The 12425-nt window shown below is 51.5% G+C and overlaps 1 protein-coding gene across 5 annotated transcripts in view; it reads left to right on the forward strand.

Annotated features, from left to right (window-relative positions):
* Nucleotides 1–12425, forward strand: part of AK8 (adenylate kinase 8) — a 137680-nt gene that overhangs the window by 36851 nt on the left and 88404 nt on the right. For all 5 annotated transcript variants that reach the window (XR_006386356.1, XM_044264616.1, XM_044264614.1 and 2 more), the window contains 4 exons: nt 243–314; nt 1223–1423; nt 3144–3275; nt 11403–11492. Coding sequence is in view for 4 of the 5 variants with exons in the window: in XM_044264616.1 (XP_044120551.1) it covers nt 243–314; nt 1223–1423; nt 3144–3275; nt 11403–11492 (495 nt within the window). In the remaining variant the exon portion in view is untranslated. The remainder of the gene's footprint in view (nt 1–242; nt 315–1222; nt 1424–3143; nt 3276–11402; nt 11493–12425) is intronic.

Below are 12425 nucleotides of genomic sequence, written 5' to 3' on the forward strand. Positions count from 1 at the left end.
TACAGTGAAAATTGTTAGGTATGTGTTCAGGGGTGGCCTGCCCGCTGTCCTGAGACTGTCTCTTCGTGGTTTGGTGCCGAGAAGACCACTCTACAGGACTCCTGGGGCGGGAGATGGTGGTTGTGTTAGTGTCTCGTTCCATAGCAAGAGAGACACGACGCAGGTTATCGGCCCACGAGATTCCAGCGTCTGGGACCCGCTGCCCACCATGCCTGGTTGTGCCGTCTTCCTTTTCTGTCCAGTTGTGCTGAGCGCTCCTGACACCGTCCTGATTGAGAGAAACTTGGGCAAGAGAATCGACCCTCAAACGCGAGGTATGCCATCTCCACTGCACCCCGCTCCGTGGAGTTTCAGACACGATTGATGATCGATGATTATCAGAGTAACAGGCCGCCCACCATTTACTGGGCACTTCTCCACTTTGGGCACCTGCAGAAGGCCCCGTGGGGGCCACATAGGATCAGATGCTGCAGGCTGGGCCTGGAGCCGGATGTCGCTTGGGAGATGATAAACTCCAGCCAAGGAGGAGATGGCGGTCCCGGGGCTGAAGGAGGAGCCCTGGAGATGTTGAGCTGGGCCTCAGCTTTCAGAGACTAGGCAGTTCAGCAGGGGGCCGGGGCCCTTGAACTCTGGCCTTAGGCTTTGGCAGCAGACCGCCCTGGGTTTGAGGACCCCAGCCCTCCCCTTTCCATCTGTGTGATGTGGGATGAGTTGCCCAACATCCCCAACACTCTGTTTCCTCCCCTGTCCCTGGGGTGAGACCTCCCCTGTGATCTGATTGCCGTGAAGATGGGTGTGTGCAGGTGGCCCATGATAGGGGCCCTCAGAAGCCACGGTCGTCCTTCCCATTACACTGAGAACCCTTATCCTTTTGTTCTTTTTTTAAAGATTTCTGTGTTCATTTTGGAGAGAGAGAGAGAGAGAGCACGAGTGGGAGGGGTGAGGGAGTGAGAATCCCAAGCAGACTGTACTCTAAGCACAGAGCCAGACGCAGGGCTTGATCCCACGGCCCCGGGATCACGACCCTGGCCAAAACCAAGAGTCAGACCCTCGACCGACAGCACCACGCAGGCGCCCCCCATCCTTCTGTGATTTTTTAATAGAGCCCAGGCTCGTCCCACACGCTTAGTGTGGATCAGCAGCCCGAGACTCACACAGGCTTTGGCCCCCAGACAGCACGCCCTGGGCAGTGACTTTGACCCCGTGCCCCTCCCCCATGCAGAGATCTATCATACCACCTTCGACTGGCCCTCCGAATCTGAAATCCAGAACCGACTGATAGTGCCAGGGGACATCTCGGAGATGGAGACGGCACGGAAGCTGCTGGAGTATCACAGGAACATCATCAGGATCCTCCCTGCTTACCTCAAAATCCTGAAAGTCATCAACGCTGACCAGCCGTGCGTGGACGTCTTCTACCAGGGTAAATGCAAATGGCGGGGGGGTCCCTGGGCACCTCGACCGTCCTTATCCCAGGGCCAACCTGCAACACGTCTCAGGGTCTTGAGTCCGCTTAGAGCAGGGGTCAGCAGCCCCACGCCCACCACCGCACTGTCACTGGAGCACTAACAAAGGTTCACGGACGGCGGCTGGAGCAGGTGCCTGTGCATGTGTGTGTGCGTGTGTATGTAAAGGTTGAGCCCTGAGACTCTGGAGCCAGGGGCCCTGTGTTCAAATCTCATCCCCACTATACATCAGCTGTGCAGTGTTGGGCAACTCTCGTACCCTGTTGGCCTCAGTTTTGTCATTCCTAAAATGGGAACAAAAATCGTGTCTTCCTCATCGGCTTGGGGGAGGATTACTTGGAACTCTGCAAATCCCCTATCCACAGTGATGGGTCCAGCAGTGGGTACGGAGAAGAGTAATGTCAGACATCGTTGCTGTTGGGACTCAAGGTCCTGTCCAGAGAGGCCAGGGAAAGTTAGAATGATTCTCTCCCAGAGCAGCTGAATTATAATTTGTAATTGTCTCCACATCCAACCAAGTACCACCTTCCACACAATGTCGGGTAGATGGCACCATAAAAATGACCCTCAACAGTTGACAGCGGCCCTCGCTGGTATATTCTCTCAAATCTCTTTAAGGAAAGTTTTGTTTTGGTGGTGGTGGGGTTGCTTCTGAGCTCCCTGTCCCAGCTGTTCCCTTGACCCCCACCCAGGAGTCCCAAACAGGGACCGCACAGCCTTGCTCCCCGAGGGGGTCAATCGGTCTGTTGGGGGTGGGAATGTCTAGAAAATATCTCTAAAATAATCCGGGCTCTGGATACCATGCCGCTTTCCAGTGGTTTTGCATCTCGGAAGGGTCTTTAGTAGCAAACACTATGTTCTGAAGATAAACAGCCACAGCATTTATCTTATGGCATGATTCTGAATTTACACATTAATTACTTCCAAATTACTTAATTAAATTTAAAAGTTCATATGATCGTTCATAAAGAATTCATGCCTGGAATTGTAAATAAAAATGTGAGTGTCTGCATATTAATTATTATTAATTAATAATGCAGACAGATAAATTGAAAATTGGAATGCCAAATTCTCTCTGTGTTGTTTTTTTAATCTCTCTGCAGTGCATGCAGCAGCCACACATTTTTAAAAAGAATAATTAGATGTTGAGATTGTCTGGGGGATCATTACTTCTAATTAACTTAGTTATTTACTGTAAATTAAGCATCGTTTGTAAGCAGGCGACTTTGCCGCTAGTGTTTGTGCGTTTCAGATGTGCCTGGATCGTGGCACTTCTGAGGATGGAGGGGCGTGGGGCTGGGATGGCTTCCTCAAGCTTATTCTCAGGGGCAGAACATGTTCCCCGGGCAGCGGGTTATAGAGAGCCCACCCCCCACAGCCCGGCCAGCTCTTGGCAAAACGGGGCAAGAGCCCTACGTCTGCCGTGGGAATGTCGCACCCGTGGAATGAGATCATGTCCGCAGAGCACTTAGCTCAGCGGTTCACACGAGCTGGTGTGTGACGTCCTGGTGAGGACTGTCGTTAAGATCGTGGGTCCGCTTACAGTGGCTCTCCACGCAGCTGCAAGCGAGAGAGGTAATTGCGGCTGTTGAGAGCACCTGCCCGAGCACAGGTGCTGTAAGCCGGCTTCCCTTTCTCAGGACCCGAGTTTACTGTCCTCCTATCCTCTCTTTCCAGCTCTGACCTACGTCCAAACCAGCCATCGATCTAATGCCCCGTTCACCCCGCGGGTGCTGCTTTGCGGGCCCGTGGGCAGTGGGAAAAGTCTGCAGGCGGCCCTCCTGGCCCAGAAATACAGCCTCGTCAACGGTGAGTGCCCCGGCTGCGCCCTGTTTCTGGAGGATTCCCTGCCTGCCCCCCCGCCCTCCTAGGCTTTCCTGCCCCGTGGGTGTGGGGAGGAGATCAGTGTCGATTCTCGTTCTTGCTCTCTGCCGTCAACAACGTCCAGGCAGTCGGTCTTCGCACAGATCAGCTTTGTTCCTCGCAAAGAATATGGCCATTAAAACACTAACCGCTAAAAACACATCCAGAGAGGCAGCACGTTTCCAGTCGTCATTTGTTCCTGCCTCTGGAGCAGTCGTGCTTCTGGGCTCCGCAGGGCACGTCCCCCAGCCCCGGCGGCCTCCCCGGAAGCCACAGCTGTTGTGTAATCCAGGGCGGCTGTGGATTTATTTTCTCCGGTCCCGTTTGGCTCCCCTCAAACCCGCGTCAGCGTGCTTGCAGGCAAACAATTTCTGAACCAGAGGAGGACTCCTGGCTCGTACAGTTTCAATAAATATTTTACCAGGAGGAGAGAAAATATTGAAATCAGTTCTCCAGGCCTGTCCCAAGGCGGCCTCCGGCGGGTGGGGATGCCTGCCTTACGGAGGACCGGAGCGGGGAAGGAGGAAGAAGCGAGAGCCGCCCTCGCCAGCAACACCACCTCCAGGAAATGCCCCACAAGCCTGAGTCACCTCTACTTATGGAGAGAGAAAAGAGTCCTGTGCCCCAAATATAAAAATATGCATAAACCTGCCTCCAAACTCTGCAGATACACCATCAAAATACATGTGTGTACACACATGAATGTACATGCATCAACCTGGAAGTGTCAACGTTTCGACGAAGATGCTTTTTTTTTTTTGTTTTGGAAGATTTTTATTTATTTATTTGTTTGAGTGAGCGAGAAAGTGAGAAACAGCATGAGAAGGGGGAGGGTAAGAGGGAGGGTCAGCGGGAGAAGCAGGCTCCCCGCTGAGCCGGGAGCCCGATGCCAGACTCGATCCCAGGACTCCAGGGTCATGACCTGAGCCGAAGGCAGACACCGGACCAACAGAGCCACCCAGGCGTCCCTAAAGATGCTTTTCAAGCGGGCGTCCTCCAGTATGAAATCTCAAAGCTACTGACAGACCAGCCGGGAGGCAGCAGCCCAAACCGTACCTATAACATGAACTAGGGAACGGAGCGATTATTCTGATTAGTAATGGAAACAGTAGCGGTCCTGGCCGCAGTCTCGTGAAGACACTGCACAGTCGCACTCCGGCTTGATGAGCATGGAAAAACCCTGGACACCTCAGGATGAAAAATGCAGATTTTTTTAATTTAAACTGAATTACTCAGGTAATTCCTTCTTTGGGCTTTACCTCTTGAAGTATTACAAGGCTGAATTTGCAGTTACGGTTGTGGCTCCTTTGGTAAGAGTGAGCACGGGCCTGCTTGTCCCTGCCTCCACGTGTCTATGGAGGTGACGGTGACGTCAAGGGCAGGAGCGGCGGAGGGCACGTCTAAAAGCCCCGGCTGTCATCCCAGCCCCGTAATACAGCGCACAGCCTTGGTTTGGGCGCCGTCACCGGGCCGTGTGCTGTTGGCGCAGGCCGTCAGTCAAGGAAAACACTTTTCACTTTACATTGTTTTCCGCGTACCAATCGCAAAGAATGAGATTACGGGCCTAGATTTCTTCCAAAACTGAAAATAGGAAAGCTCATCATGGTTTCTGCTTTGTTACTAAAGAGCCTTTGGGGGGCTTTTTTCAGTAATTGAACTAACTCAGAAAGTTCACTTTTCTCCAAGGCATCCTTGGTAAGCTGAAGACATCACGAGAACCCCGTAAACCGATCCGAGGGCTCCCCGGTCGGCAAAGGCGCTGTCCGCGGAGGGTTCTCTGCACAGGCCTGTGTGTGCCCAGAGCTCCCAGAGCCGCCTCTCCCTGGGGCTCCCCTCTCCCCGGTTATGGCTCTTCCCATGACAGGAAAACAGCTGCAAACAAGCAGCAGCCCAACACTCAGGCGGGCAAGATTGATTGGGAGACTGGGGTGTACAGTTGGTGAGAACATAGAAAGGCACAAGTTTCTGAAAGACAGAGGCATCGTTGGGGTGAACCCTGCAAATCCGGGGCCCAGTGACTTCACTCTGTGAATTTGATTCCACTGAAACCCCCAGACGGTGAAGGAGAGGTGCGCGGGTGCGTCACCAAAGCTGGGGCCGCCTGGACTCTGTTATAAGAGGACAGTTAAGGAAGCTGTGGGAAACCCATCCACTGCAGCACTCATTCTGTCATTGTTAGTTAAAACGAAGAGGGGACGATGAAAAAGAAACCTATAAAGTGACTCTCGATGTCCGTGATCTGCTGTTCAGTGAGGGAGGGCGTGCGAGCCTGTCAGTCACTGACCCCGTTCCAGGCGTGATCTCATTTTGAGCAGCTGCCTTCGGCTCAGGTCATGATCCCAGCGTCCTGGGATCGAGTCCCACATCGGGCTCCTTGCTCGGCAGGGAGCCTGCTTCTCCCTCTGCCTCTGCCTGCCTCTCTGTCTGCCTGTGCTCGCTCTCTCTCCCTCTCTCTCTGACAAATAAATAAAATCTTAAAAAAAAAAAAAACTGTGTTACGTACATGCAGAAACCATCTGAAGGAACTCATCAAACTGGCTATCTCTGTGTGGTGGCGTATTATACAACTCTGATTTTTTAATTGCAATGAGTACAAATTTTCTAACCAGAGACAACCATGAAGAATTTTATTAAAATATCATGATCAGGGGCACCTGGGTGGCTCAGTGGGTTAAAGCCTCTGCCTCTGGCTCAGGTCATGATCTCAGGGTCCTGGGATCAAGTCCCGCATCAGGCTCTCTGCTCAGCGGGGAGACTGCTTCCTCCTCTCTTTCTGCCTGCCTCTCTGCCTACTTGTGATCTCTGTCTGTCAAATAAGTAAATAAAATATTAAAAAAAAATTTTTTTTAAGGGACGCCTGGGTGGCTCAGTTGGTTAAGTGTCTGCCTTCGGCTCAGGTCATGATCCCAGCATCCTGGGATCGCGTCCCACATCGGGCTCCTCGCTCGGCAGGGAGCCTGCTTCTCCCTCTGCCTCTGCCTGCCTCTCTGTCTGCCTGTGCTCGCTCTCTCTCTCTCTGACAAATAAATACAATCTTTAAAAAAAAATTTTTTTAAAATGTCATAATCGTCCTCATTGAGTGCTTGCTCTAAGAAGAGCAGAGAAGGTGTGAAGAGATCCAGAGCGGAGCATAAGGATCTAGGCGCAAGGCCAGGCTGGGGCAGGGAGTGAACCAAGGTTAGATGAGTCCCTCCCATGCAGTTCCAGGTCTGACTGTGTCCAGAGCCTTGGTGCTGGGAGCTGTTAGGAGACACTGTGGAGCGAGGTGGTCGTTGGCCGGGTTTTTTTTTTTTTTTTAAAGATTTTATTTATTTTTTTGACAGAGAGAGATCACAAGTAGGCAGAGAGGCAGGCAGAGAGAGCGGGGGAAGCAGGCTCCCTGCTGAGCAGAGAGCCCAATATGGGACTCAATCCCAGGACCCTGGGATCATGACCTGAGCCGAAGGCAGAGGCTGAACCCACTGAGCCACCCAGGCACCCTTGGCCGGGGTTTTAAACCATCCTTACGTAATGGAAGCCCTGACACTCCGCAGTTCCTCTAAACACTTATTTCCCTACATCTCACAAAATTTTAATCTGTTGTGTTTTATCATTCAGTTCCAAATGTTTTATGTGCCTTGTGGTTTCTTTTTTTTTTTTTAAGTTTATTTCTTCATTTTAGAGAGAGCGAGAGAGAGAGAGAGAGCACGAGAGGGAGGGCCGGAGGGAAGCGGATAATCTCAGGCAGACTCTGTGCTGAGCGCAGAGCCCGATGTGGGGCTCAATCCCAGGACCCTGACATCACGACCTGAGCTGAAACTGAGAGTCGGACGCTCATTATGGTTTCTGTTTTGACTTACGTGTTATGTACAAATGCATTGCTTAATTTCCAGATTTGGGGGAATTTTCCGGATTTGGGGGAGGAGTATTGATCTCTAATTCTGTCGTGCTCAGAGAACACACCTTGTATGATTTCAGTCCTTTGAAATTCACTGACACTTATGGCTCAGCGTGGGGTCTCTGTCGGTGGATTCCGTGTGCACTTGGAAAGAGTATGTACCTGGCCTTGGTGGATATAGTCCCCAGCAGCGTCAGCTAGGGTATGGTGTGTGCTGGGTTGCCCAGTTCTCCCCTGTCCTTGACGATTTCTCGCCGCTGTTTTCTCACTTACCGAGGGAGATACGTTAAAATCTCCAGCTCTGACTGTGCATGAGTCTACTGCTCTGCCAGTCTCTGGCCCGTGTCGTTTGCAGTGTACTGGGAGCATGTACACGAGGACTGCTGCGTCTTCTTGATGAAGTGACCACTTTCTGGTTGGGAGACGCTCTGCTGTCTCCCCAGTAACGCTCTTTCCTGAAGTGTACTTCATCAGATAGTCACGGAGCCCCTGCGGCTCTCCTAGGATTGGGTGGTATATATTCTGTCCTTTCTTTTTTAAATTATCTGTGTCTTATACACAACATATAATTGGGTCTTGCATTCTTAAAAATCCAGTCTGACATTTTCTGCCTTTTAATTGAAGTACATCTCCTTTTTAAGTCATTTTTAATATGGTTTCAAGCCTACCTTCCTGGTTTTTTGCCTTCTGTTACCTCTTCTCTGTTCCTCCTTTCCTGCCAGCTGTTGGAGTAACCAGATGTTGTTTAAAAGTGCATTTTATTTCCTCCATTGCCTTTTCTGCTGTATCTCTCTGATTTGTTTCGTTGGTGGTCATTCTAGGGCTCACAGAACCTCATTTCCTTCTCAGGGTGTGCCTCGAGTTAATACCGTAACCGGAGAACCCATAGTGGACATCTTTCTGTTTGCCTTGGCCACCTCCCTGTTGTTGTTTTTGGCCAGACATCTTATTTCTACATGTTATAAACTCTACAATATGTTGCAGTTATTTTTGCTTTAGTCATTTTTGTTGTTGTTGTTGTTTTTTGTTTTTTGTTTTTTTAAGGGAAGAAATGAAGGGGAAGGGCTCTGGTTGGTACCCACACGTACCATCACATGTTTGTTTCGATCTGCGTTTCCATCTGATAGTCTCTTGCCACCTAAAGAACTTCCTTTAACATTTCTTGTAGCATGGGTCTGCTGGCGACAAATTCAGCTTTCATCTGCTGGAAATGTCTTTATTCCACCTTCGTTCCTAAGCACGCTTCTGCCACACGTAGAAATCTACGTTGACAGGTGTTTTCTTCCTAGCACTTTAAACATGTCATCCCATTGTCTTATGGTGTGCGTTGCTTCTGATGAGAACTTGGGAGACTATTTTGATCCTTGTTCTGCTCCATACCAAGCACCTCCCCCACCCAACTGCTTTCAGTGTTTCCTCTTTGTCTTTAGTTTCCAGAAATCTAACTATGAAATACCCAAGTGGGGACGTGGGGTTACTTGGTGTTTATTCTGCTTGGGCCTTTGGAGATTCTCGGATTTGTGGATTGAGATTTTTCATCATATTTTGATTTTTTTTTTCAGTTTGTGAACTTCTCTTGACATTTTTTTCTCATGTATTTTTTTCTATCTATCCCTCCCTCCCTCCCTCCCTCCCTCCTTATTCCCTCCTTCTCCCACTTCCCTCTCTCCATCCCTCTCCTTTCTGGAACTCTGATCACACGTACGTGAGACTGAGTGATATTGTCTACCAGGTCCCTCTGGGTCTGTCCTTTCTTTCTAGGCCTCCCTTAACCTTCTCTTTTTTTCAGTTTGGATACTTTCTGTGGCCCATTTTCCTGTCTTCAGATTCACAGGTTGCAGCCTATCCAAGGATTTTCCACTCGAGATATTGTATTTTCCAGTTCTAGACTTTGCATCTGGTTCTTTTATATAGTTTCCATTGTTTCTGCTGGGATTCCCCAACTGTTCACTCATTTAACCGTCTTTTCCTTTCCAGTTTTAAAAATACTTAGGATTGCCGTTGTATCGTTCTTGTATGCTTGTTCCGACATCCGTGTCATCTCCTGATCTGATTCTGTAGCCTGTTTTCTCTTTTTGCAGGGGTCACACTTCCCTGATGGGTCGATGGACTGGTTTTTGCATTTCAAGTCGATTTCTAGTATGTATTAGACACTGTGGATCTCCCTTTGCTGAGAGTCTGGATGGTGCGGTTCTGCTTGAAGAATATGGAGTTAAGAGTTGCGTTCTAACAGGCAGTTAGTTTGCTGAAGGATCAGCGTGATCCCATGGAGGCTGACTTTTCGTGTTTGTTCAGATGAGACCAGAGTGTGTCTCTTCTTGGGCTCGTGTGCCCCCATGCCCAGAGTCTCAGCTGGCTGGGCACCCGGCACTACCTCTCTCTCTGGCTGTCCGAGGGCCAACATCCCCAAGCACCGGGTGCCTCCCTCTCAGCTCACCGCCTCCGGGGAGCTTGTCTCTGTCAGGCCCGGGGGGGGTGGGTCTCACTCACCATGTATGCGGCTTTGCATTGACCAAAGACCCCAGGGTTTCTGGAGCTACTTCTCTGCACAGCTCCCTTCTCTCCATCCCCTTGGTCCCCAAATCCTAGTTCCCAATCCAGTCTCTGCTTCCCACTGCTCTGATTTGGCCTCTCCTTCCCCTCTGCTGTGCTGTGCTTTGAAAAGTGCTCATAGGTAGAAATCCTGGGTGAAGGTGGGACTCACTTTGGGTGTCTCCCTCCTCTTAAAGGTCTGACCCTGTGCTGTCAGTGGTCCAGTGCCTGGAAAGAGTTGTTTCACACATTTTGGTTGGTTTTATAGCTTTTATAGCTTTTTATGACCAAAGCTACTTATGAGGTCTGGCCAGAATAGGAAGCTAAGTGCAGGTTTGATGTCACACAGACATGGCTTTGAACCCCAGCTTGGGTGTCTAGTGGTTCTGTGACCCGGGACGGGTCACTGCACCTCTTTGCATTCTGAGCACAGGGCTTGCCATGGAGAAAGATCTCAGTCCCCGTCAGCCTTCATCATCCCCCATGTTCCCTTAGCGAGTGACACGGCCGGCCGCTTTCGATATGAACCCTGCTGTCCTCCACACAGTGAGTCAAGCATGTCACCCCTGAGGGGTAAGTCTTTGCTGATGGTCATTCTCTTTTTTCTTTTTTTAAAAGATTATTATTTCTTTATTTGACAGAGAGAGACAACAAGAGAGGGAACACAAGCAGGGGGAGTGGGAGAGGGAGAAGCAGGCTCCCCGCTGAGCAGGCAACCCATGTAGGGTTCGATCCCAGGACCCTGGGATCATGACCTGAGCCAAAGGCAGAGGCTTAACGACCGGCGCCCCAGTGATGGTCCTTCTCTTACACATTCACCATTTTCACTTAATTTTAGGAGTAGTGTTTGGTTTCTTTAATATATGAAGAAAACCCCTTGATCTCAATGCTAAGAAAAGCAAGACTGGGCAGTCAACCCATCATGGAAATGTAGCCAAAACCTTCCCGCTTGGGCTCCTAGCAGCTCGTTGCCAAGGACAGACAATGGAGGCTGGGTTTGTTCAAGCTGCGCAGGCACGCCGGTGCCCGTGTCGTGGGTCTGGAGACATGATGGGGCTCACAGCAGGAGGGCTCTTTTCTGCACAGGCCGTCCAGCCAGAGAGGGTTAGTGGCTGCGGGCCGGGCAGCCCCAGCAAGCTGCCTCAGTTGTGAGTGTGTCCATCTGTCCTGTAAACATAGCTGCATCCCACGGAAACGCTTGGCCCACGGGAAGGCCTGTGGGGTGGGAAGCTCGCCTGGTCTCCCCAGGGCAACACCGGTGTGGACATGAGTGAACAGGTGCCCCCACTCCCCCGGCCTCCGGCCCCTGGCATCACTCTGCCCCGGCCAGTGTCGCCCTTGGGATGCCAGGTGGAGGGACGCCCTGCAGGAGCTCCCATGGTAACGCCTCGTTGCGGCCTCCCTGCACCGCCCATTTTTAATCCGTTCTCTGCCACATGCATTCCTTTTCATTCTGCACCTTCCTCCTCAGCGGCTCCTTTACTCCCCAGATCCTTTTTGATATTTGCTTTCACTTGGACACACACCCACACTCAGAAAAACCCTTTTATATTTTTCGCAGTGACCTTTTTCTCCCCCAGCAGGCCGCACCGGGCCTTCTTTTTTTCTTGTTCTTCCTTCTGTTGAAAATTTAATGGGTGTCTTTCTGTTCCTCTCTCCCCCAGTCCACTGTGGGCAGCTGCTGAAAGAGGCTGTCGCTGACGAGTCAAAATTCGGCGAGCTCATCAAGCCCTATTTCCAGAAGGAGATGGCAGGTAGGCCACACGTGGCTCAGCGGCCACAGCCACCTGGGCTCTGGGGGTCAGATGGCTCTGTGTGGGGCTCACCGGGCACCGGGGGGGGGTTGCTCGGCCTGGGGACAGTAGCTGGGAAATGGACACTGGGTTTTCCTGTCTGCAGAGGCTCTGCATTTGTTTCCTGGCAGGGCCCTTTGGCTTCTGGCCCTGCCCCAAGCCAGGGGCAAGTAGATCTGTTGTGTTATCCCTGAGTGCTGGGGTATTTCTGTTTCTCGGGAATGTATGCTTTTCATAACAGAGCACGAAAATCGAGAGCCAGGAGAGGCCACACAGCTGCCCACATCCTTGATTACTGGGTGTACTGTGGGTCAGTATTCCGGTTTCATCAGAGGTCAGGAGCCAGAAGGCTCAGACAGCTTTGCAGACACCAGGGCTGAATGGCCGTTGGTGCTCAGGGGCTTGGAGGAGGAAGGCCAGGCCACATTGTCCTTCCAGGCCCCTCTGTGATCTACCGTCTGAAGCAGTCTCTGTCGGCCCCCAGGAAGGGCGCCTGTGAGATCATTCTAGTTCGATTTCCTGAGCCTGCAAATGAGCCACAGAGAAGGGGCCAGGCCGCTGAGGCTGCACAGCCAGGCCACATCTGCGCCCCTCCAGACCCGGCGTTCCTTCCCCAGGCGACACGCTGCACACGCCCACACCTTCCTCCCTTGCCTCATGCGCGGTCGCTCCCCTGTGGGGTCACCAAGTCTGATGGGAGTGCGTCTTGGGGAGAAAACCCAGAACGAAAGCTGCCCCTTTCCTCGAGAGGGCGTGCGTCTTGACAAGGACACCCTCCAGCGGAGGGCTCGCTGGTTGTCTTCTGCCATCTTTTGGGTTTTGGGGACACGCCCGAGAACAGGCAGCTTGCTCCTAACCCATCAGCTTGAGGGCCCCCTGGGGCCACATCCTAGA

This window comes from Neovison vison, chromosome 9 (assembly GCF_020171115.1).
Source record: "Neovison vison isolate M4711 chromosome 9, ASM_NN_V1, whole genome shotgun sequence".
Taxonomy (NCBI): domain Eukaryota; kingdom Metazoa; phylum Chordata; class Mammalia; order Carnivora; family Mustelidae; genus Neogale; species Neogale vison.